Raw genomic sequence first — 26,901 nt, 5'->3', positions numbered from 1 at the left:
GCGCGTCCGGAGCCTGTGCTCCACAATGGGAGAGGCCACAGCAGTGAGAGGCCCGCGTACCGCCAAAAAAAAAAAGAAAGGGGACACATCACCCGTCTGCCCACTCTCCCTGTACACACAGAGGGACTCTAAAGGTTATGTGTGTGGCACCATCCACCACAGGACGCTGAGTCCCTTCCGTGACATCCCCGTGGGGTGACCATTCAGTGTTTAAGTCCGGAGGCAGTGAACTCACTACCTCCCTGGCTGGGGGTGTCAGTTTACTCTTTGTTCTGATTTTAGAATGTTGTTCTTTTATACTGAGCTGAAAACTATATCCCTGTAATCGACCTGATGGTTCTAATCCTTGGGCGCTCTCCCTTTTTGGGGGGGCGCTCTCCCTTTTTTGGGGGGTGCTCTCCCTTTAAACTCGAATCTGCTGAGCAGTAGGCTGATGACTCATGTGCTGCCCAAGTGTAGGTTAGGGTTGATTTACTGACCTCAAAACCCAACTTGGGCTGTGTATGGATATCACTGAGACTCCCAAGCTCACTGCAGCTCCCCAGCCCTGGCCCATGACAAACAGGACCCTGGATACTTGCCCTGACGTGGGACACAGCCCTGGGCACCTAGTCATCCAGGTGGCTGAGGGGCCACTTGCTTCTTCATTCCTTTCACACTCCACTGTTGAGTCCACTTGTGACCAGCACGTACAGTTGATTCCATATTTTATTTATTTTAAATAAGTAACACATTCACTAGTCCAATGAATACAAAGGGTACAAAACATAGTGTTAAAATCTCCTTTCATCCCTGCCCCAGAGACTTAGTTTCCTTCCCTAGAGGCAACTGATGTTACCAGTTTCTTGAGTTTCCTTCAATAAACATTTTATGCCTATGTAAGCATAAATACATAGAATATATATATATATATATATATATATATATATATAATGTATATATGTATAATTAGGTTGATTCCCTCATCATTTGTAGTGTTTCTTTCAGAGAGGGAGTGAAAGCAGAACCTTGTGGAACAACATTATTATGATACTGCTTGAGTGAGACTAATCACACTGTGTAGAAATCAGTGTCTGGAGTATATAGAGAGGAGAGGGATCAACTTCCAGTTTTCTATTGCTATGCCACTGAACTTTTCTTCTGCAGAGCTTAATCTGCTGTGAATCCTATCTAGTGTAGTTTTCCTCTTAAAAATTGTAGTTTTCATTTCTAGAAGTTTGATTTGTGTCTTTTTTTATATCTTCCATGACTGTTTTTCATGCCCAATCTTTACTCTCTTGAACATATAAAATGTAATAAATGTCTTAATGTCCTTCTTTATCAATTCTATGATCTGTGTCATTTCTTAGTCTGTACTGGTTGATTTTTTCTCATCATTATGGGTCAGATTTCTTGCTTCTTTGCATGCCTGGCAATTCTTGATTGGATATCAGACATTATGAATTTTATGTTGTTGGGTTCCTGATTTTCTTTTCTTTTCTTTTTTTAAATTTCTTTAAACATTTCTCAGTTTTATTGGAGAATGCAGTTTTGATGGTTACTTGGAAATAATAATTCGATCCTTTTGAGGCATGCCTTTAAGCTTTGCTAGGTGGGTCCAGAGCAGCTTTAGTCTAGGGCTAGTCTGGCCCCACTACCGAGACAGTAATCTTCTGAGAACTGTACCCAGAACTTCATCTATTCAGGGTTTTTCTCTAAAATTCTGGGTGGTGGGACCACGGACTACTCCTCCGCCTGGGTGAGCTCTGAGGATTACTCTGCCTTCTTCTTTTTGCTGGTGCTCTCCAGCACCAGTGGTTTCCTCACATGCCTGGGGTGAAGAGCACCGAAGACTCAAGGGCCTCTGCAGATCTCTGGAGCCCTCTCTTCTCTGCTGCTCTCCCCTGGGGACTCTCACCTCCTTGGCCTCCCCAGGTTCCTGGCTCTGCCTCCTCGTCTCAGTGGGACCATCAAGCTCTGCCTGGGTTCCCCTCCCCGTGCTGTGGCCTGGACACCCTCCCCAGGGAGTAAGCTGGGGGCACCTGGAGGCCCATTTCATTTGTTCCCCTTTCTCAGGAATCACTGTATTGTGTTGCCTGTAGCCCAGTGTCTGAAAACTGTTGTTTTATGTATTTTTTCTGTTTGTTTTGGTTTTTGGTGGTTTTCTTTTCCCCCTGTTACTCTGGTCCAGCAGTGGAAGTCCCTATAATTGGTTTTAAACAACTCTGTCTTGGGTACTAGCCCATGAGCTCCAAGGGAGACTGGAATCAAGGCCTGTATCTTTGGATCTCTAGCTCTGAGCTCAGTCATCTCTGGGAACAGCACCCCTCCTCTACTCCACCCACAGAGCAGTGGCAGGAGGATGGGGTAAGGCCAGGACGAGTGGGGTCAGTACGTTCTGACCTGCTACAAGATCCTGCGGTAAAAGCAACCTGAGAATGAGCCCTTGGGAAATGAATATAGTATTCTGTCTTATTACCATTATTGCTGAGAGCTTGTTTTTATCAGTTTGTTAAGCTGCTAGGAGTGTGACTCTTGCTTTCCCACTGCCATCAGTATCCACATCTGCTGTCATCTGGCCCCATGTGTGCTTATTAGTTGACCACAATCACTTCTTGGAGCTCAACTGCTGGACAGATGGAGGCAGATGTGGGACAGGGGAATAAGCAGAGAAAGCCATGCTCTTAGAAAAGGTCCCTGCACCTACAGTCTTGCAGAGGGGAGAGAGGAACACCACCAAATTAAAACCAGATTTTCTTGAACCCTGAAAATGTCCAACTATGTCATTAATACCTTAAAAAACTTTGAGGAAATTATCTGAGCTGGCTATTTATTTATTTTTTTAAAAGACAAAGAGGGAAGATGGTTTTTACTTCCTATTGTTGACTCATGTATTTCCAGAGTGTTGACAATAAGAATTATATTTCTGCTGTCCTCCATCCCCACCTTACCCAAAAGAAATAATCAGAAACTAAGAGATACAATGCATGGCAGAGAAGAAAGAAATTAAAATATTTTTTAAATATCAATTTTTTGATAAAATATGAAAATAAACTTGGAGCCCTCTCAGATATCTTGTTTGAGGCAATATCCCTGTAATGAAGATGTGATCACTTTCTAACATGATTATTTAACTTCCTGGGTGAGAATGTCCAGAAGCTGACTTGGGCGTTGGTATTTTGAAAAGGAAAGTAATTGAAGACATGACCAGCTGGTGTCATCTCTGCTCACACCATCAACAGAAGGGGCAAGAACGCATGCAAGTGGTGGCAGCTCCTGAAATTCTCTTGAATTCTCGAGACTGGCCAGCCACATGTGTAAAGAGTGCCTCTCTCCAAGAAACAAGGAGGCTTCTACTTAAGCTATGTGACTTCAGAGAGAAGTGGCTAATTGTGCAGCAAACCCAAACTTTTAAATTAGTGAACTGCTGAACTGCTAATCCTTCTTGGTTCCAAAGGTAAAGATTATTAATCATTGAGTCTGACATATTCCTGAATTTTACATGTCACGTTTGCAATGCTGTAGTTGCTAAGAATCCCAATTGGCTTGTCAACCTTCTATTCTTCCATTGTGTTGTAAAGGTCAGAGCCAGTGAACTAATTGTCCTGAACTGAACTCATCGCCTTCCTCTGAACCCTCCTCTGCTCTCAGGTTTACTCCCTCAGGGAACTAAGCATTACCTCTCCACCCAACTGCCCAACCCAGCAGTCTATGGATCATCCATGACCTCTGCCTCTTCCACCGCCTCCAAACTATCACCAAGTCCTCTCAATCCTACTTGCAAATTGTCTCCGTGTGTCAGTCCAGTGCCATTCCTACCACCCTACTTCAGGCTGCCCTCACTTCTCCACTGCCTTAACCTCCTGCAGCTCCTACCTGGGCTCCCTGCTTCCTCCCCTGGGTCCTGTCCAATCAACTCTCATTGTAGCCATCCTGGTCAATCAAAATCACACAGCCGAGCTGGCTGCTCTCTACCCTGAACCTTTGGGTGGCTCCCATATGATATTAATGTGTTGTAAGACCCTACCAGAAAAGGAGAATTGTGGGATTAAAAGGGAATGAAAGCCAGAAATAACACAGAAAAGAAAAGAACCATAAAGCCAATGGAAAATCTGAGTTATGGTACAAAAGCAGAATTTTTGAAATGCTAAAATAATCCCTTTGAGTCTTCTAGAAAACCTGAAATACACATCTTTCTATGCATCTTAACATTTTTCTGAGTAAGGAAATAAGCTAAACTCCACATGGTGTGTTTGGCAGGGGAGTAGCTGAAGTGTTAGTTACTACATGTGAGAGCAGACGGAGCTGGCTGTGGGTCCAGATGGGAGGCAGCAAGCAGATTCCCCCAAACTTCACGCCTCCCCTCCCCAGTTCAGTGGCCTTTGAAACCCAAGGTTGTGCAAAATTAATTTGCATTAAATTACTTAAGATAATGTATAACTGCCACAGGAGGCTTCCAGCAGTTTTTAAAACTTGCTTTGGAAAACAAATAAACAATAATGGTGAACACAGAAGTAAGCCAAGACTTCTTTGGATAAATGTTTTTAGACATTTACATTAAAAATACCACCTTTAAAATAAAGCTTTAGTATGTAACTTGATCAAGATGGAAAATTAGTAATAATTGTTTATATATGTCACACATGTACCTGTGCCAGGCACCGTGTTCTATTGGGTTCTTCCCTGGCTAGAACACAATGGAGTTTAAAAGGTTCTAGCCTTATGACTTCTGCCCATTGGGGATTGGAGTCATTTACTCCACAAGGACTGTGGTTATCTCTAACAGAGACTGCTAGTTGCCTTCCACCCTCCCTTAAGCTTAGGAATGGCCAGGGAGGTGCAAGCAGAATTCAGAAAAAAGAGCTTCTGAGAAGACTCTTAAATGGGAGTTTATTCGGTTGGGAAGTGCATCCTTTTGCCCTTGCCCCTATCTCCTTCTTGCTGCTGGAATATTAACACGATGGCTGGAGCTACAGTGACCATATTGTGGACTATGAGGCAACCTTGAGTATGGCAGCCATGTCCCTAAGGAAAGATAAACAGGGACTGGGTCTCTGATGGCTATGGAACTGCCACATCATAGCAACCTAGAACTGACTTCTCTGGATTATTTTTATCAGAGAGATAAGTAAATTTCTATTTTGTTTAAGCTATTGTGATTTCGGATCTCTGTTACTAGTAGCCGTATGCAATTCCTAATTGAGAGAATTGACATCAGGTTGTAGGTCTCTATTTTATGGCTACCTGTGTAGGTGTCAAAGGATTTAGGCATCTTGATACTTGAATAAATTGATCCCCTGCATCGGGTAGTTGTGAGTTAACTTTTTTTGGCAGTGGATTATAAGGGAACTGCAGTAGACAGCAGAGGCTATATAAGGTCCCTTTACCCTTCCTCAGGTAACAATCCACTCCATGTGCTCTGAGTAGGAGCATAATTCAGTCCTGACCAACACCAGTGACTGGTGTAGGGATGTGGATGTGGGTGTGGCTCAAGCTAAGGCAATCAGAGGTCTCGCAAGGTTTTCCCCAGAACTGTTGGAATTGAGGCTTTCTTTTTCTTCTTTCTTTTGGTATGATAATACCTAGAATGAACATGTGACCTTAGAGCTGCCAGGATGTGTGAGGAAAGCTTGGTTGAGAATGAAACCAAAACATAACTAGGAGGCAGAGGAAAGGGGGTGTCTGTCTTATGATATCCTTTGAATCCTCTGGATGTGGCCACTTGCTGCCCAGTCAACTGCACCTCTAAGCTCCCCAGTTGCTTGAGCCAACAAATTCCCATTTCTGCTCAAACTCATTTGAGGGAGTTTCTGAGCTCCAAATCATGGGGCTTTTGCTATGGTCCCTTATTGTTCTTTGTCACCCCCAGGAATTACTTGAGATTGAAACCCCCCACCAGACTTTGAACTGGTGGCTGGCATAAGGGAGTCTCAACTTGCCCAGCATAAAAGGTTGCTGCTAATACTCACCGGGCAGCCCTCTCTACCCAAGTTCATGAGAGTCAGGGACCAGCTAGCACTTATCTCTCTTCTCCTTGAACCCCCAGTCTGCCAAACAGACTCTTTAAAAGGTTTTAAAGGTTGCTGAGTCTGAACCGCCCATGCTATGGGGACTCAGAAGACCCCAACAGAGGATGCCAACTCCCCCTGGTGGCAAAGTCAGCTGACTTACGGGACTTCGGCTTCCAATAAGGAGGACTCAAAGGACCCGGGTGACGGCATCAATTTAGCCTGCGTTTTTCCTAAGGACCAGGTGAACTCAGACAGAAAGGAAAAACAGCAACTAGCTGTTATTTTCTCCTTAGTGGAAGCTCAGTGTCACTCCACATTTATCACATCGGGTGAGAGCCTCTTTCCAGTTGAGAAAACTATTTTTCTATATGTGATATTAACTCTGCAGATCTGTTACAGCAGTAACAGTTGTAGTATCTATTCAGCAGTAACAGGTTGGCTATGTCTGATTTTTGCAAATGCCAAAAAATATTGTCAGATCTTTCTGTTTTGTTAGTGATATTTGAGAGCTTAAAATCTAAATAGTGTGAGTTACCCAAATTAGCAGTAAAGATGATAAAGCCACAGAGGTAATACTTAGTATGAGGAGGGCAAGCAAGCTCATTAGAATCCAATGTAAGAATGATTCAGATCTGTAATCGGAATCCTAAGGGCATAGTCTAGCCAAGCTATAACACTGATGTTTGTAGCATCAATTCTAATCTCCTGAAAGCTAATTACAGTACTACTAATAACTTAGAAAGGAAGACATCATTTTCTTTCCTAGGTTTGAAGCAGATTAATAGTGACTGTAAAAGTAAAAATGCTTTATTGAAATTTTCTCTCCCTCTTTTCTTTCCCTTTCCATTTCCTTCCTAATCTCTCAAGTTTCTTGTTTCGCTTATTTTATTTACATGTTCAAGGGATTCTTTTGTGGAAAATGATATTTACAAATGAGATTAACATTAGGAATTAATGAGGCAGGAATTTTAATCTCCTTGGATTAACGGCATTGTTATTTCCATAATACAGGGCAAGAGTTTTAAATACAATGTCCACCGGGCCAGGCCAGTAAAGTTGATGAATGAAATAGGCTGCATGATACAGTTGGGAATGGTGGGGCCTTTGGCAAACTGGATATGTTACACGTTATAAACAGTGTTCAACTGAATGAGACATGTCCGTGGGCCGAGTCTACTCTGAAGGCCACTCACTCGCTCTCGGTGAGAGAGAGTAAAACACACCTTGCCAAAATGAACTAATAACTACTGAGTACTGAATGTGTCCAGTGTTCCACGTGCCATCCTGGGGCCTATCCAGATGGGAGCTCATTAAACCTCACAACAATGCAGAGAGATTGGTATTGTTGACAGATAAGGAACCTGAGACTGCGGAAATCAACTTAAAAAGGCCAAAGTTTACATGGGTAAGTATACAGCAGAGCTGGAACGTCAGTTCAGGCCTGCCTGAGGACAAAGCCCGTGGTGTCTTCCCATGAGGGATCTCAGTGGGATGTTGGTGATGACACATGTCTCACACTTGACTATGGCGTCTGGACACTGGAGCAACTTTTTGGTTCTAGTGTCCTCGGCACTGCTTCAGGACAAATTCACAGGAGGGAGGCAGCCTCACGCCACCTCCCAAACATTAGGTGTAGATAGTGAATCTTTTATCTGTGACTCCTCTTTTCAAGCCTACCCTGGGAAAATAAAGGTTTTAAGTGGTAAATCACGGCAGGCCTAAAGATGGCTCCTGTACACAGGAGCAAGGAGACGGCTTCTTCTGTTATAATGAGCCCCTCTAGGATTCTGTCCTAGGTTATCCTGTTGGTCGGGTTTTCAGAGCACACTGGTAGCTAATCAGTCATGTTCACTGTGTAGGCAACATCTGACTTGGAAGGAATAGCTGCTGACCCAGAAGCCACAGCCTTTGATGAATGGGGCTTCATGTAAGAGGTGGTTGGAACATGTAAGTAAAACACAGCCACATGGTAACAATCCACCTCTCCATACACTGGAATGTTTTCTGGTGAAACTATGCCACTTGAGATTTTATAGACATATATATATACATATATATATATAGACATATATATATACATATATATCTATACACACATATATATGTACATATATAATCTATTGTTTTTGCAAAGTTCAATGTGTAAAAAGAACCATTTTAAAAATTTATTTTTTGAGGTGCAAGCATTCGTTTACTATATATATTTTTGTATACTTCTCACATCACATGCCTTGAGCCCTAGGGTTCTCCAAGCATAATGGCTAGGATGCCTGTGTGGGAGAGGGTTTTACAAACGTGGAATCCCTTGCCCTTAGTGTGAATGGTGTTCTCAGTAAGCTACCATGGTACCTCCTAGAATGGATTCTAGAATACCCTATTATCATTTGCCCTTCTATTTTTTAGCTAATATTTGTACTAATGAACTGCTTAGGGAGTGCCATGCAAATCTGATGATGCCTGAGCATTTCTTGTGAGAGTTTAAAGGTGGTCCTCATGCCAGCACCAAACAGGGCTCAGATTTGAGACAGAGAGGGAACCATCAAAGTCTCTGCATCCCAGTGCCCCAGATCGACAGCGAACCAGACCCAAAGAATCCACGAGAGATGTGTTGTCTTTAGGTAAACATCCTTGGGGGCAAAAATCCTCTATTATTTTACTGGTCTCTCTCCATATGGTAAGAGAACCTACTTTTTCTTAATTTTACAACATAATAAAGAAAGATTTTGAGGAGAAAGAATAGGAAGACAAAGAAAGGGGTATTTTACACATACCACCGGGTGTATCATTCACTGGCCTTTTGTCCAAAGAAAGGGTCACCTTTAAGATCTGATGGAAGGTATGTTATTGTGGCTTTATTGCATTGCTAACTCTCCCAAAGACTAAGATATGGGAAAAGTTTGTATGTGTGGGGACAACAGGACCAATACTCTGAATGTTTTTTTAATTAAATTTTTGAAGTATAGTTTAAGGAAGGGAACATTAGAATTTTATGAACAAAAACTTCCTAATAGGCAACGCTTTTCTTCTTTTCAATGTTAGGAAGGTTTACATTAATTTAACTTTCAGATATTGATCATTTAAGATTAAATAAGCGTCCCAATAAGAAGACAAACTAGATTTGTGTTTGAGCTAAATTCTAAAGCTTATATGGAAAAATAAGAATACCTAGAAAATACTGAAAGAGTAATGGGGAAGGTGAAACTAGGCTTATCATTAAACTATATTATAAAGCAATATTAATTAAAAGAGTGTGATTAGGCAGACAGAGTAATACAACAGAATAGAAAAAGTAAAAATAGAATTAAATTTAAGGGAATTTGGTATATGATAAAGGTGACCTTTTAAATCATAAGGAAAATGATTAGTCAAAAACTTATGGCACAACTGGGTAGCCAACAAAAAACTAAAGTTGGAATCTGACCTCACACTTCACATTCAATCAAATAAAGCAGAACCAGATGAGTCACAGATATAAATATAAAAAAGTGAAGCCATAAAATACTAAAAGAAGTTCTGAGAATCTAAAATTTTTTATAATTTTGTAATGGGAAAGTCATGATCTGTATGACATAAAATCCAGAAGCCATAAAAAAAAAGATGAATTTGACTACATAAAATCAATGTATTTCTGTATAGCATAAACAAAGTGAAAAGATATATGACAACCTGGGAAAAATATTTGCCACTTTTGCTACAGATAGAGGTCTATTTCTTTAATATATAGTGAGCTCCTACAAATCAATAAGAAAAGACCACCAGCCCAATAGAAAAATGGGCAAAAATATGGAGAGTTTACAGAAAAAAATACAAATGGCTCCTAAGTAAATAAATCTGTACTAAAAATATGATCAGACTCATTTATGATATGGAAAATACAAACTAAAACTACCATGAGATAGATTTTGCACCATCATATTGGCAAAATTCAAGAAGTTTGATAACACATTGTCTTGGTAAGACTGTAGAAGGAGAGGCACCTCAGCCATTGCTGGCAGAAATATAAATTGGTTCAGACTCCACAGAGAGAAAGTTGGCAATACCTATCAAAATTTCAAATACCCATATGCCAAATGCCCACTAATTCCACTTCCAGGTGTTTGTCCTACAAATAAAGTATGAAGATGATGCATTTACAAAATATTTATTGCACTTTGTTTACAATAGCAAATTATTAGAAACAACATCAGTGTTCATAAATAATAATTATTGATTAAATAATTTATTCTACATCTTTACGATCTAATACTCTGCAGCCATCAAAACAAATGTGACAGCTGCTATATGGACACTGAAAAGGAGTGACCTCAAAAATATATTAAGTGTAAGAAAACAAGGTATGGAGCAGGATAGACACTGTTCATATATGTGTATACGTGCATATATATACACACATACATGTATATGTATACGTCCATATATGTATTATACACAAACTATATCCCAATAAAAGAAAAAGCCAAAAACACTATTTCTGCTTTTGTATAGACTGTTTTTGGATGAAATTGGTTAATAGTGGTTGCCCTGAGGGAGAGGACCTGCGTGACCTGGGGACAGGAGTGTGAGGGAGGACCACTTTTCTCTAATACTTTTGTGCCTTTTGGACCTTTTGAATTCTGTTCACTGGGCATGTATAAACTATTTAACAATAAAATATTCTACTTAAAAGTGTAACATGAACTGATAAAGGAACTAGCAACTTTTGATCATGTGTTAGAATTACTCAATAGCAAGTCATTTCATTGTTGATAAAGAAAGCTTACGAGTACAAGGATAAAAAAGAGAAATAATTATTTCATAAAGATCAAAATAATATAGTGCTTTGCACCATGATTCAAAAATTATCTCAGTACCTTAATGCACGCTGTGCTAATGTTGTGTGTAAATCCCCTCCCTCCATCCACTTTCCAGTAAGGGCCGACTACCTCATTGATCCTAAACATTTCCTCTGAAAAGCGATCAATGTCCCCTGCCTGGACATTAAACAGATTTTGAAAAACTCTTCAATCCGTATCAGTCTCATATCCTTATTTAGTTCCTCAAATTTGCCCTCAGCTGGGAATTGTGCAGGCGACTGTGATTCTGTTGTGTTCACCACTCATTTGAAGGGCCCCATTCATCATCATTTCTAGGCCTTTTCTGATGCAATGTAGCTTGTTCTTTGTCTTTCTTAAAAACTGAATGGCTGTTAAATTATCCATTTATCTTCCTTCAGATTTTCTGTTCAGTTTCTCAGGCCCTCTCAGGGCTGTCTTTTCTACCTTGTTTGCTGACTTTTCATTCCATTTCCCCTGTTCTTAGAGGCATCTTGGTTCACTATGCTGTCCTTCAAAGCAAACTCCCTGCTTCCATCTGCTTTCTGTGTGTTTGAAATCTGCATCACCACTCAGATAGATTTCCTTTTTAAACTGTCCCTTCGGGATAGCTTTGAACACTTGGAGACAATATGCTTCAATATGTTCGTGGCAGAGTATCTTGAGACAAACCCTACACTGGAGGTCAGAAGTCTTGGTTTCTAAACCTAGCTTTGCCACCGTCAAGCCAGGTCACGGGTGACCTTTCAAGGTTTCACTTCCCTCATCTACAGATGATCTGCAAGCTCACTGTTAGATGAACATTCTGGTATTACAATAGCGTGTTGCTTCTGTTTCAGGGAACCTGATAAGGACCTGAGGTTTGTATAACATTAATGCCTGCTCACACATCATCTCAGGTGGCAGTAAGGTCCTATCGGTTAGAAGCCCAGATTTGAAGGCAGAAAAAAAAAATCTAAGCTCTGTCACTTAATATCTGTGTATTCTTGGGCAAATTACGAAACTCTGTAGCTTCAGTTTTCATCTGAAAAGGGGGATGATAGTAGTATCTAACTTGATATTGCTAAGAGAATTAAATCAGATAATGCTTGTAAAGTCAGTCTGGTGCCTGGCACATAAGAAGTGCTCAGGAAATGTTGTTATAGACGCACTACACCTTAGTGAGACCAGCAGTTTGGCTATTTACTATCCAAACTTCCAACAGAGGCTATTGAAGCTTAGAGATGATATTAATGGTGATAACAAGAATAATGGCTCACATGTATGGAGGGCTTTAGCATGTAATGTTTACTTTTCCCGAAGCATTTCCACATACTCTATCTCCCTTGTTTCAGACTCTTGGAAAGGCTGATATTAACTATCCTCAATTCTACTTGCTCCAAGAAGAAAGTCACTTTGTAAGGCCAAAGGTGTTAAAAAAGCAGCAGAGTGGAGTTATTTTCATTCAAGCCTTCAAGCCAGTGGTGATCACCGTGAAAAGAAAGCTGAGCATATGGAGCTAAATCCAAAGGCTGGTCTCCTTATAAAAGAAGGCCATGTGAAGACACAGGAACACAGAGACACAGGGCAGAATGTCATGTGAAGACAGAGTTGGAGATTGGAGGGATTCAGCTACAAGCCAAGGAACGCCAAGGGCTCCTGGCAACCACCAGAAACCAGGAGAGAGGCGTGGAATGGATTCTCTTGCAGAGCCTCCAGAAAGAACCAGCTCTTCTGACACCCTGATTTCTGACTTCTGGTCTCCAGAACTGTGAGAGAATAGATTTCTGTTGTTTTAAGCCACCCAGTTTCTTGTATTTTGCTAGGCAGCTGTAGGAAATTAATTAGACCCCCTCTTGGCTGAACTTGGACCCTTAAAGTCCTGAACCTGTTCCTTCTGAAAGACAGATCAGCTCTCTTCCTGTTGATGTCCCCTTCTGCAGACATCCTGGGACATAACTTCCTTTCCAGCCTCCAATATTTGAGGATATCTTATGCCCTCTCACATTCTGTTGTCCTTGAGAGTTTATATCTTTTTTTAAAGAAATGCAACGTTATTATTTCTAATCACACTTTAGCATTAAATAATCAATAAAATATTGAACAAAGGTACTCATTTTAGAATTATGTCACTTAGCAAAAACAACAACAGAACAACCAAAAAAAGTAGGCAATGACTGAATAAATTATGACAAGTCATTGTTTGGAATATTAGGCTGCCGTTTCAAAGGACAATATGAAAATTATGTTAAGGATGTGGAAGCATGTTTGAACTTTATCTTAAGTGGCCAAAGCAGAATACACTGGTGTACCTGGATGAAAACGTGTTTGCATGTGGACAACAGTATGAAGGGGCATCACAGGAGAAAGAGAATGTGAGTCCTTCCTTCTACCCACAGTCTGCTCTTGACGATTTAGGTGTGCTCTGAGGCCATGTGTTTTCTCTCCTGTACTCCTCATTTCCTTCCCGGTCCTCAATCGCACGTTGTTAATACCCTTACTTACAAACTGTTCAAGGCATTGTAGGCTTTTTCTATCATGCTCCTTAAAATTCTTCCAGGCTCCTCCCATTTTGTAAGAAAGTTTATATCTTTAAAAAATTCCTATATTATTTTATGAATGGAATTCTCAGAAGGATGTGGAATAAATTATGGAGGTCAATCCACCATCTTTTACTGGCAACATCAACTCAGTTACCGGTGAAAGTGTTTGGTCAAGGACAATTTGACATAAGGTCTTTCTGAGAAAGTATTTCTCTGGTAACCAGTTGAACAGAACCTACAGTAGCCCATTCGGTGCTCTAGCAATTACTCTCCCTGGAATCTCTACTCAGATCCCTGTATCCTCCCCTCTGAAGAATTCAGAGTTTTACTTTGTAAATGGGAGGTTTAAAGAGGTAGAGCACTGCCGGACTAATGGAATGGCCTTTCACTTCCTCAGGGCAGTGCAGTGGGAAAAAGCAGCAAAGTAAGGCTGAGAAGACTTGGCTTCAAAATTCTGGCTCTGCTGTGTATTAACTGCTTCACTCTGGTTAAGTCCATTAGCTTCTGTAGGTTTCAGTTTCCTCATTTATAAAACTTAGACTATTAGACATTATAGGATTCAGAATGAAGTATTTTCTTCCTTCACAGAGTTAGGGTAAAATTACATTGTATATGTAAAAGCGCTTTGTAAACTTTAAAATTTAAGCCCTATCTAGTGGCCACTATAGTCAGTATTCAATAAACGTCTGCTTATTGAAAAAGTATGCATAAGGATACCTTTGAATTCTTATGGGCTTTAATACTGAACTTCTTTTCCAAAAACTCAGTCAGATAGAAGTCTTTAACTTCGTTTTAGACCCTGGCTACCAGACTCAACAGCTGGGCTGCCATGTTCATTGTACATGAGGTTGAGAGCCTGGCTCCCTCTGAGCACATCTGCTCGCTAAGATGAGGCAATGTGCCTTGAGTGATTTATTTAATATTTTTACGGCTGCGGCTCTGTTAACGAAATATAAGAATAGTGAGAGCTGAGGATCCAGATATTGCCTCCTTGAATTCTCTTAGGAGACATTTTGAATAATACAGAGGATTCTGTTTGGCAATAGCGTAATAAGAATGCTTTATGTTTATCTCATGCCTCAGTTCCCAGCAGCAAAAACAATGCTGACCCTTCAAATGAACTTTAAATTGCAGAGATTTTGGAGAGGCACTTAGAATGCAAAAAACAGTCTTTAAAAGAGGACTTGATTCATTTCCTAGTGAAAAATGCAAGTTTTCTTCTCTTTCTCCCTCTTTCGCTCCCTCCTTCCCTCCTTTCCTCCCTCCCTTTCTCCCTCCCTTCTTCCCTCCCTCCCTCTCTCCCTCCTTCCCTCCCTTCCTTTCTTCCTTCTTTCCTTTTTCTTCTTTAGAGAGTCACAGAAGAGAGGGCCATGAAGAAGACATAAATCCACGTTTAAAATATGCTTTCTTGAGGAACTAGAAAGTAACTTAAGTAAAGACGACATTCCAAGCCTTGTATGGACTTGCGGTTAAGTGATTTTTAGCTTCGTGATTTCAAAGCATAAACACTTTTAAAAAGAGTTATTTAGGGGCTTCCCTGGTGGCGCAGTGGTTGGGAGTCCGCCTGCTGATGCAGGGGACGTGGGTTCGTGCCCCGGTCCGGGAGGATCCCGCATGCCGCGGAGCGGCTGGTCCCGTGAGCCATGGCGGCTGGGCCTGCGCGTCCGGAGCCTGTGCTCCGCAGTGGGAGAGGCCACAGTAGTGAGAGGCCCGCGTACCGCAAAAAAAAAAAAAAAAAAAAAAGAGTTATTTATGTTGGTCAGCTGGATAGGGAGAAATAGATCTTATCTTAAATTCTACCCTCAAAAGCCTTATTAGGGGACTTCCCTGGTGGCGCAGTGGTTAAGAATCTGCCTGCCAATGCAGGGGACACAGGTTCGAGCCCTGGTCCGGGAAGATCCCACATGCCGCGGAGCAACTAAGCCCGTGCGCCACAACTACTGAGCCTGTGCACTAGAGCCCGTGAGCCACAACTACTGAAGCCCATGTGCTACAACTATTGAGCCTGTGTGATGCATCTACTGAAGCCTGCATGCCTAGAGCCTGTGCTCCACAACAAGAGAAGCCACCGCAAAGAGAAGCCAGCACAGCACAACGAAAGAGTAGACCCGGCTCGCCACAACTAGAGAAAGCCCGCGCGCAGCAACGAAGAACCAACGCGCCCCCCACCCCCCAAAAAAAAGCCTTATTAGGGAGTATATTGTAACTTTTTTTACCTGATTCCAGCGTTTTAATATAGATTCATGATGGCAGTTTTGAGCTCATAAAATGCATATGAATAGAAATTAAGTCCTACTGTATAAAGAACAGGTTTTTAAAAGCTGCATGAAATAAACCAAAGTCCATTTTATTTACAAGAAAATGTATACAGAGCTGGTTGCTTTATCAAGTCAAAGTCATTTTTTGGAGGTGGGAAAACTTTCACCAAATCAAACAGCCTGGCATGTCAGATATTCAGGAAGAACTCTGAGATGTAGCCAAGGGTGTGAAATGCCTTCACCAGCCACATACCATGCCTGATGCAGGAAGCGACATGAACTTTAATGTTCTTCTCTTAATGAGCCCTCTGGGCTATTCAGCACTTCACCCTATAGAGCACATTGTTATTTCGTGTTTGTATTGATAACTGTTAGGCACTAAAGGATCTGAAAAGTCTTCTAAGTCAAACAATTATATTTTAATCATGATAATTTAGTGTTTTAGATAATATATAATATTGCTTGAAATCTGTGTATATGTGCTAGCTCTCCCTATCAACTTGAATACTAAAATAATGAGAAGACTATATTTTCTGCCAATGCTGGAAAAAAGAAAATTTCATGTATTTCCTAGTTGAAAAAGTCAAAGCCCTGAAAAATTCATGGCTATAAAACTGGTCTTTTATGCTAGAATTAAGGACCAATTCACCATGATGAGAACTAAACCACTTTCTAAGAAGACACCATAGGCCATATACTTCAGATTACGGGGCAGGAATATAACAGTGCACACGCTGATGAGAGGTTTTATATATTTACAGATGATAATTTAAAATGACATTATAACCCTACTTCGTACATTCCACTGCTTATTAATTCTGCATCCTGTGTCTCATCGTTCACTCTTCTGTTTCTTCACTCTATTCAACAAACAGCAGTTTGAATATACTTAGGCACCATTCTGGGTACCAAGAATATGATGGTCCCAAGAAACTAGTCTAACAGGGAAGAAAGACAGAAAAGACAGACAGAAAGATGACCACAACACAGAGTGTTGCGTGTGGTTATGAAGAGATAGAGTGGAAATGCTGAGGAGGAGTAAAGGTTTCACAGAGGAGGTGACAGTTTGAGCTGCCCTCTTCCAGGCAGAAAGAAGAGGGAGGGAGGTATAAGCAAAGGCAAAATGGACAAAAGGGTTCGTGAGTCCTGTGCTTTGGGGCAAATGGTGCGTGGGTAACAGGAGATGAGGCCAAGAGGCAGGGAGCCTCAGAATGAGAGGGCTAACCCCAGGAATCTGGAAGCTATCTTATAGATTGTGGTAGTAACCTGAGGATTTTAAGCAGGAAGATACCATGATCTGATATTTTTTAAAAAGGAAGATCATTTTGGCAAAAGTTTGGAAGACAGGGTATAAACTACATAAAACTGACACTTTTGAATGTTTATATTTCTCTTCCATTTGTACTTGACTAATAGCACATAGAAAATTTTGAACAGGTTTTCCTATCAGCACTCAGATTTGGGTATAGCATATGTAACAAGGACAATAATTTGAAAATATTAAACCAATGTATTTTCGTTCTGCCTGAATCGTGATGCCCGTGGCTTCCCACCCATTAGCTCAGTAGGCTTTCCTCCCCCAGGCAAGCGGTGGTTCCCAGCTAGAAACAGCGAACTATCATCACCTAGCTTTCAGAGAGAATAACTCTCAATGCCAGCTTTGTGTGGTGAGAAAAGGGATTTCTAAATTCCAGAACTCTATCTCTTAGGAACCGAGCCTGGCTAGGTCAAATCATCAAGTCTGAGTACAAAGTTCTGGAGTGGGGAGCACAGAGGAGACTATATAAGGAGAGTTCCAATTAAACTAGGAAAAGGAAATTCAAAAACTTTCCACTCTGGGTGTTAGAGAAAGGGGAGGAGGAGGGAGAGAGACAGAAAGGGAGTGAGGGGGGGAGAATGGGATCAGAAGTGAGTGTCCTGGCTCTGTGTTCCCTGGGGGTCGAACCCTGGGGGTGAGGGGAAGGCTTGTCTCTTGAATCTCAGAGCAGGAAAATGACAGAACTTTCCTAGAACGAGTTGGCACTACCCAGGCGGCATATTAGCAAGAACCGAGGAAGCTCTTGTGTGGACGGCAGGGTGAAGAGAAAGTAGCTGGGGGTTCATGCGTGCCTGCAGGCTGAGCAATGGCAGAGAACCAGCTGAGCAGGAAGCTGGTGGCGGCTTGCCATGGTCTGCATGGACCGGGGTCTGCAGCAGCCAGAGCCAGTGGTCAGGCCCTCCACGAAGTGCTCACTGCGCCCACCCCACAGTACCAGAGGCTAGCTCGGCATCACGCCCAGAGCCTTGACCCCAGAGGCTGCATGTGCACTCGGTCCCTCTCCCCCCAGTCACGGAACCCTCACAAAGACAGGTGAGCTCTCCTGGCACCTGGATGTCAGCTAGGGAGAAGAAATGGTTCTGACTGGGAACAATTCACATTTTAGTCTTCCCAAGGACTTGTTTTAACCGGAAGGAATTGAGATACTTTAATTGTCAAGTTTAAGTACCAGTCCCTGAACACTGCCCTCCCCCCTGCCCATCACCAGGAAAAGGTGGAGCCAGATAAATATAAATTATAGAGAATATAGGAAGTTATTTTCTTCCCTCCCTCCCTTCTTTCCTCCCTTCCTCCCTCCCTTCCTCCCTTTCTTTCTTTATTCTTGAGTTTTTCGAGTTATATATGATGTCATTCCATATATGTCCCCCCTTTGTAGGGCAAATAAGAAATCAGCCTCAACTATTTCTTTCTCTCATTCACAGGAATACTAGAAGTCGTACAGCAAACATTTACAGGAAACTGCTTTGGGTGGTGTCCTACTTTTTTTTGAAGTATGGGATGAAATTGTTTCCCTCTCTAACCACATTCCATTCCTTGTAGGTTTTTAAGAGGAGATGATGTTATATTTTAACTAGTCACTCTGTAGCTCACTACTTTTTCTTTTTTGAAAAAAATTGAACACAAGGCTTGAGCCATCTGGGGAACATTGAGTTGTTTTTGAAGTACTTTTATTGGTATCCAGAAAAATTGTCTTGGAGTAGTACCTTCCTCTTTTCCAGTTTATCAATTCTAACTCCCAGTTTCTACAACTTCAACTATATTTTAAATATTCTTTTTCCTCCCTTCTTTTCAGAGAGCATATTAAAAAAAAATTTTTTTTAAGTCTTAATTGAATTTGTTCTTCTGTTTTATGTTTTGGTTTTTTGGCTACAAGGCATGTGGGATCTTAGCTCCCCGACTAGGGATCAAACCCACACCCCCTGCATTGGAAGGCGAAGTCTTAACCACTGGACCACTGGGGAAGTCCCCAGAGAGCATACTAATAACTGCATCAGGTAGAATGCATTTTCCAAAACAACCATTACAGCTGAAGGCAGAAAAAAAGTCAAAAATCACTGTTATCATAACTTCAGAAACCCTGCCTGTTGCAGAAACCCCATGACATTTTTATAAAGAGACAACACTCTTGCCTAACTCTTCTTTTAATGGAGAGAATTATTCCAGCTAGATCCTGTCCAAGTCAAGCCGTTTTCATTATCTGTCAAACATTCCAAAATCAAGAGCCAGTTTGAGATGAGCTGAAAATCTGATTATGTTCATAATAAAAATTAAATCCCTCAATCCTTAACAAACAGAAGATTTATAATGATTTACAGTGTATCATTGAAATTCTAGGTACACTGAGGTTTGAGTTGAGAATGAAAATAAAGGGCAAAAACTTTGCCCACTATCGCAAAGAGAGGCTGAGTGTGACGCTGCCACATCAGGTATTCTGTTTATCCCTAAGGCTGGTGCAGCAGTGAATTCAAAGTTTGATGGTGCCTGTTTTTTTTTTTTTCTTCGTTCTTTCTTTTTGTTTTTTATTCCTCCAAAGATGTTGAGCAGCAGGCTAATGGATCCCCAGTGGGGTGCAAAGACAGCAGAAAGCACAGGAATCAGATGTCAATATATTCCTCGGAGATACCCTGCTAGGACAGAGCTAACTAACTAGGGTTTTAGTCTTCTCTTGGGAGAACACGCTTTGATGGTTCCCTGCCCACTCTTGGCTTCCTATATGTTTCCTGATTTAAATGCTGTCACAGATAAATCATGACTTCTGCCTGTCAGGACAATTTTCTATTTTTTTTTTAAGGAAAAGTTTGGAATCATAAGCTTAAAAAGATGAGCAAGTTCTGGAGAATTTTATACTCACATATAAACATATGTATATAAGCATGTCACATCTCCCTACTATAGAATCATCCATGGGTCTGGGACTGTTCTCTGCATGTTCTTTCCCTACCTATTACTTTATTAGATATATCTACATATTTTCTGCCAGTCACTTTCAGTCAATTGCTAGATTGCTTAGGAAACTTATTGAATAGATTTCGGGGGTTTGGGGGGTCCTCCTTGTTTTTCCTCAACACAGGCACAGATTGGAAAATTGAAGTTGTCCCAGAGGTAAGAGTTTTGATTTTAAGTGTAACGGGCACCCAAAATGTACCAGTGTACTTTTTGTGGGTCCCCACCTATAAACAGCCCTTCAGGCACCAGAGAGTATTGATAATCTACTCTTTGCTTGGAGGAGAGACAAAACTCAGCCAACTGGAGCGAAAGTGGAAAGAGCTTGATCTACTTTGACCAAGCACAACCCTCTCAAAACCATGAAATGAAACCGATTTACCCAGTGAAAGTCAAAGAAGTCAAAAAGCTGCACTGAAACCATATCTGCATCTACTGCCTGGCTGCCCCTCCGCCCTCGCCTCCACAAGCCCCGTCCTGTCCCAGGCTGCGCCCAGAAGCCTCAGGCACACAGTGCCTTTGTTTGGCCTCTGCCTTTGCTGGACCGCATCTCTCCACACTGCTCCTCCTGCAAGGGGGGTCCTCGTCGTGATGTACGTATCATTTTGCTTCAGGCTCTACATGAGGCTTCTTGCCACCCAAACCTGCCCCACCTTGGGGTCAGCAGGGCCCTGGCCATTACAAGGACATCTCTTGGTCTCATAGCTACTGTTCTGTATCCTTTTGCCCTCTGCCCAGCCTGACTCAGCAAAGCCACGTTGGATTCTTTTGTTCCATAACGCAGACTATGTCACCTCTCACAGTCTGGGATTCATGCCATCTGCATACCTTCCCGTTTGCCTCTATCCTCTCAGACTCCTTATCACTGCACTTTCACATTAAAAACCCCAAACTGATCTCTCAGCAACAACCTGAGTTCCTGCAGACATTTTGACATTTGACCAGTGTCATAGGAGGGACCTTCCTTGCTTTGTGAGTCATTTCCTCAAGATTTTGTGTCTTCGCACTCATGGTGATTCCTGCCCACTGAGGGATTCCATTACCTTTCTGGAGCATCAACAGTTAATGTGAAATTAAATAATCTCACATTAACTCTCACAGTTAAATAATAAAAAAACACCCAACTGCTTGAGATGGGACAAAATGAGGACTCTCAAGGGGCATACTTAAAGTCACTCTGCAAGGTTTTAGTCTGAGGGCTTTTTGAAATGTTGGTTTCAAAATTATATATATTTTATATATATATATATAAATTATAAAGCATTTAAAGAATTTATAAAAGAAATCCATGAGATTAAAAAAATAAGTGATGATAAGGAATTTTTAAAAAGAGCATGATTTTCATGCTTTGTTCACTGAGAAGATCCAGCAGCAGGTATGAATATGAACTTTTATAAACAGCTCCTTCCACATTCCTCTTTAAATGCCATGACTTTCCCCAGTTAAATAAGAAAAGATTGTGGGACAATATCCAGCAGAGGTGAAGTGAGGCAGTAGAAAGGCCATTACATCAAAACCAAGGCCACAGATGAGTAGGACAAAGCGAATTTGGTGGGAGTGTCACTTAAGCTTTCTATATGTCAATTTCCTGTGGCTAAAAATAGCAGGTGTATCTAATATCACAGATAGGGAGTAAAGTAAAACAGATGTGAAAAATCAGGAATGATAATATGATGGGTTGATATTACTCCTTAAATTCTGGAAGCTGCTATTTTCATTTGAAATTCAAGTAACTTCCTTTTTAACCTGAAGATTTCAAAGTATTTAATGGGAAGTATAAAAGTAAGCCCAAATGATTGTGAACCAGTAATGAAACACTTAAATTAACATGGAAAAGCACACGAGAGTCCTTTCCAGCATTTACAGTAACTAATCACACAGGAAGGGTGTGTGGAGTTGGGTTCATTCCAAAGTAGCTTTTCAGACTAATACCAAAAATTTATCAGCCCCACAAATACATGTCTTCATCCTCCTAAGCTTTACCCACAGTAAAAGGAATTTATTAATTTCAAGAATTCATCTCATTTATGGCCTAAGTGTGCACAGCAAAATGAATAATGTTAAAAAATAATTCAACATGGGTGGTCAAGGTCAATTTAGCAAAGCAAGGTATACCTGACACAACAGCAATGGGCCTTACACATGCGGACCCAGCTTATTCAGAGACACCAGAGGAGTGAGGGCGGGAGACACAGATGGGAGAAAAGAGAGTTGAGGATCCTCTTATGATATCGTAGACATCATTCTTGATTTTTCATCCAAACTTTCATTATTAAATAAAAGAGCATTATGTCCCATATATAACTAAAAGAATCTATTCTAGATTATTTTAAAGCTTTACTTGTCTGATTTTATGCTGTCATGTATTTAATGGATAATATAATACAAATAAGAACTTTTGTTGCTTATAGTCATTAAAAATTACATTTCCATCTTCAAGACAGTATTCTAGGTTTTTTTATTTTTTACTTTTATTTTTTTTAGAGTAATGTGACAGGGCTCAGCAGTCTCTAAAAGTGCTGAAAGTGAAGTGGTAGATAAGCCTGAAACTTAATGGTTGTAAGGTGCTTAAAAAACAATACTGTGTTTTTAATGGAGTTAGAGTGAGAAATGAAGCCGTTTTGCTTTCCCTGCATGTGTTTCTCACTTTGAAGTTAAAACAGCAGCTCAGTCTGATTGAGGTAGGTAGGGGGTAAAGAACTGGCCAGGTTTTACACATGAAAGCAAATACTTAGAAGCAGAATTAAAAGCCAATGCACACTAAACTGTGAGTGTTAACCCATGTCAGCCCTAATTCTACTCAAAAAGTGGAGTGTGAACATTCAAAGCTGATGACACTAGTCTCCTTGCCAGGAGCAGGGTCCCAAACTCACGCAGCAGGGCTGGAAACAGGGAGTGCGCCTTGCTCAGGGTTCAGTGGTTGCCGTTTGTCATGCATCTCAGACAGAGGCTTAAGATGGAAGGGGCTTTTCAAAACCCTGTGGCCCAGACCATGGGGTCAGAGCAGAAAACCATGTTTCATGGAACTCTCATGTCTAACACGATATTAATAAAAGTAAAAGAAAAACGTAAAAAAACTGAATGAGATTTCTATGGTCAGATGTTTGAGAAATTCAGAATTAATCAAGGTTAAACGTGTTTCTTTTCCAAAGGACTTCTCCGAGCCTTCAGTATTTTAATGTGCAGGAGAGGTTCCCTAATTATTGGGCCTGAGAGCTTTTTCTGAAAAGTTATGGGTGGATACTTATGTCCCATGGCGCACAGTTTGGGAAATACTGAGATGAAATATTACAATCCTTGGTTTATAGATGAGGGAGTTGAGGCCTAAGGAGAACTCGGGTCTCCGGCCTCCGAGTACCAAATCTTCCTAGGGGACCAATCAGAAATCTGAGAAAAGATAAGCTGCAACCTTTTTAGGCAACACACATACCCTGGAAGGGTGTCCTAAAACTAATACTTCTGAAAGTGCGGTATACACACTCTTCTTTCCTGGCTCGGTCAGGACACACAGACCCCCCCAAGTCATGATTACCTGATACAAAGGCATACAGATGCTATCGATCCACTCCAATTGCAACCGAGGCAGCTCATCCTTCCGGTTCCGATCAAAAATAGCCTAGAATGGGGGAGGAGAACCTTGCTTTATTACACTGGAGTCTTTTACAGGTGCTTTGTCAAACACTTTGTCACAATGATTTGATTTTTACCAACTGAACACTTCACAAATGACAATCAATCTTTACGTGTACTTTCTTTTCCTTTATCTATGATGAGAAATAAAGTATTTTCGCCTCTTTTTATGAGATTTTTAAATGAATTTATTTGAACTTTATAGCATGCAACTCCTTGGGGCCAAAATCTGTCTTCAGTTATAGGTAACTGCCACTAAATCAAGTCATCAGGTCACTGGGAATTGGGTACAAGTCAAAGGAAGGGGAGATGTTTTTTTGCTACAAAAATAGTGCAGGCTTTTATTTTTATAGCGAGAGAGGGTGGGATAGACTGGAAAAGATCCTTAAAAGCAATTTCATTTTAAATAGAAATTATTTGTATTAATTTTTCAGGGTGGGGACAATTTTGTGTTTCTCAATAAGGTCCTGTCGTGAATAAATTCCTAAATTTTTATCTATCACTGGATGGATGATGGGAGCAGGTACCCATTCTCTCCTCATTCCCAGCCTTTAAACGTTATGATATTATAATGTTTAGAAAACTTAGAGAAAAAGAAGTGACATATTCCGTTGGGCAGACATAAAAAGAAAGACAATCAGTTGGAACTGGATGGCTGAGATAGAGTCCTCGGACAAACACTGCCTGTTCTACGCCAGTGAGACTGTCCCTCCCTTTATTCCTAAGGAGTAAGGTCAGGGTCTAAGAAGCAACCCTGCCCTGCCTGTGGTCTTACAGTAGGTTTCATCTTTCCTCTAAATAAAATGTGGCATCTACATCATTTCGGCGTTCACATAGGTTGTGAGGGCAGATTCACGACATCTCCTTGGTTCAGATATGTTGAGAAATCCTGCATCCTTCCGACTTAGGAACGAGGGTGGGAGTGGGTGGGGCCCAAATCACTAGCCGCTGAGGTCACAGAAGATAGAGGGGTGCCGCTGAGCGAAATACCTCCAAATTAGGGAGGAGGTCACCGTCTCCTACGGGCTCTGTTCATCCTTGATTGTAAGGTGAAATGTAAATATCAGGAAGGAGGACTAGTCATTTGGAGAAGACTCTGAAATATGCTGGAGGAAGGGCTGGTTCTTGTGAACTGCATGAATCTTGGTCCAAAACGTTCCTTTAAAAAATATTACTCTGGGGCTTCCCTGGTGGCACAGTGGTTGAGAGTCCGCCTGCCGATGCAGGGGACACGGGTTCGTGCTCCGGTCCGGGAAGATCCCACATGCCGCGGAGCGGCTGGACCCGTGAGCCATGGCCGCTGAGCCTGCGCGTCCGGAGCCTGTGCTCCGCAACGGGAGAGGGCACAACAGTGAGAGGCCCGCGTACCGCAAAAATAAATAAATAAATAAAAATAAAAAATATTACTCTGTTTTATCCTCTCTAGTTCTCATTGTTATCTGAGATTTTTAAATTTATTTAATGACTCTGTTTCTGGTGCATAGTATATAGTTATGTTTTTTTTTTTTTTTTTTTTTTTTTTTTTTTTTTTTGCAGTACGCGGGCCTCTCACTGTTGTGGCCTCTCCCGTTGCCATGGCTCACGGGCCCAGCCGCTCCGCGGCATGTGGGATCTTCCCGAACCAGGGCACGAACCCGTGTCCCCTGCATCGGCAGGCGGACTCTCAACCACTGCGCCACCAGGGAAGTCCTATAGTTATGTTTTTTTTTAATTCACTGCTTTTTAGTATATTCACAATTAGCTGTGCAACCATTACCACAATTTTTTAAAAATAAATTTATTTATTTATTTTTATTTTTGGCTGTGTTGAGTCTTCACTGCTGCCCGCGGGCTTTCTCTAGTTGCAGCGAGTGGAGGCTGCTCTTCGTTGCAGTGCACAGGCTTCTCATTGCGGTGGCTTCTCTTGTTGTGAAGCACGGGCTCTAGGCGCGCGGGCTTCAGTAGCTGTGGCACACGGCCTCAGTAGTTGTGGCTCGCGGGCTCTAGAGCACAGGTTTGGTACTTGTGGCACATGGGCTTAGCTGCTCTGTGGCATGTGAACTTCCAGGACCAGGGCTCAAACCTGTGTCCCCTGCATTGGCAGGTGGATTCTTAACCACTGTGCCACCAGGGAAGTCCAACCACAGTCAATTTTAGAACATTTTTATCACCCCAAGGAAAAAAAAATCACATATCAATTAGCAGTCGCTCTTCATTCTTCTTCAAACCCCCCAAGCCATAGGCAGCCACTAATTCACTCTCTACCTCTATGGATTTGCCTGTTTTGCACATTTCATGTAAATGGAATCATATGATATGTGGTATTTTGTGGCCAGCTTCTTTCGCCTAGCATAATGTTTTCAAGGTTCACCCCCGTAAGCATGCATCAGCACTTCAATCATTTTTATTGCCAAATGATATTCCCTTGTATCATTATTGTATACCATATTTTATTTATCCACTCATCAGTAGATGGACATTTGGGTTGTTTTGACTTTTTGGATATTATATATAATGCTACAACAAACATTCAAGTTTTTGTGTGGATGTATGTTTTCATTTCTCTTGGGGCTATACCTAGAGGTAGAATTGCTGGCCACATGGTAACTCTAATGTTTAATGTTTTGAGGAACTGCCAAACTGTTTTCCAAAGCAGTTGCATCATTTAAATTCCCACCAGCAATGTACAAAAAGTCCCAATTTCTCCACATCCTTGCCAACTCTTGTTATTGTCTTTTTGATTATAGTCATCTTAGTGGGTGTGAAGTGGTATCTCAGTGTGGTTTTGATTTATTTCCCTGATGACTAATGTTTTTAAACATTTTTTTTCATGTGCTTATTGGCCATTTATATATGTTCTTTAGGGGAATGTTTATTCAGATCCTTTACCCATTTAAAAAATTGGGTTGTCTTTCTATTGTTACGTTGCAATAGTTGTTATATATTCTAGATACTATGCCCATATCAGATATATGCTTTGTGAATAATTTTTCCCATTCTGTGAGTTGTCTTTTTACTTTCTTGATAGTGTCCTTCAACACACAAAGTTCTAAGTTTTGATGACATCCAATTTCTCTATTTTATCTTTTGTTTGTTGTGCTTTTGATATCATATCTAAGACACCATTGCCAAATCCAATCCAGAAGATTTATATTGCTTTCTTCTAAGAGTTTTATAGTTTTAGCTCTAACATTTAGGTCTATGATACATTTTGAGTTTATTTTAGGCTATGGTGAGAGATAGGGTCCATCTTCATTTGCACATGATATCCCGTTGTCCCTGTGCCATTTGGTGAAAAGATTATTTTTCCCCCATTGCATTATCTTGGCACCCTTGCCAAAAATCAGTTGACCATAACTGTAAGGGGTCATTTCTGGACTAGTCACTTATTAACAAATGTTTGATGAGTATGTGAGATACCACTTTGTCCTGTGTTTTCCCTTTACAGAA

The 26,901-nt window shown here is 41.2% G+C and overlaps 1 protein-coding gene and 1 long non-coding RNA gene across 3 annotated transcripts in view; one reads left to right on the top strand and one right to left on the bottom strand.

The window, feature by feature from the left end:
• Positions 1–15,044, top strand: part of LOC116756701 — an 85,726-nt gene extending 70,682 nt beyond the window's left edge. The window contains exon 3 of one of the 2 annotated variants that reach the window (XR_004350738.1): positions 12,136–15,044. This is a non-coding gene — a long non-coding RNA (uncharacterized LOC116756701). The remainder of the gene's footprint in view (positions 1–12,135) is intronic. The other variant, XR_004350739.1, reaches the window with a different exon arrangement.
• The window catches only part of PDE11A (phosphodiesterase 11A), a 421,332-nt gene that overhangs the window by 3,318 nt on the left and 391,113 nt on the right, over positions 1–26,901 (bottom strand). Inside the window, exon 19 of the mRNA XM_032637562.1 lies at positions 23,375–23,458. Coding sequence (XP_032493453.1) covers positions 23,375–23,458 — 84 coding nt within the window. The remainder of the gene's footprint in view (positions 1–23,374; positions 23,459–26,901) is intronic.

This window comes from Phocoena sinus, chromosome 7 (assembly GCF_008692025.1).
Source record: "Phocoena sinus isolate mPhoSin1 chromosome 7, mPhoSin1.pri, whole genome shotgun sequence".
Lineage (NCBI taxonomy): Eukaryota > Metazoa > Chordata > Mammalia > Artiodactyla > Phocoenidae > Phocoena > Phocoena sinus.
Note: the sequence above shows the minus strand (reverse complement) of the source record. Positions and strands in the feature narration are given on the sequence as shown.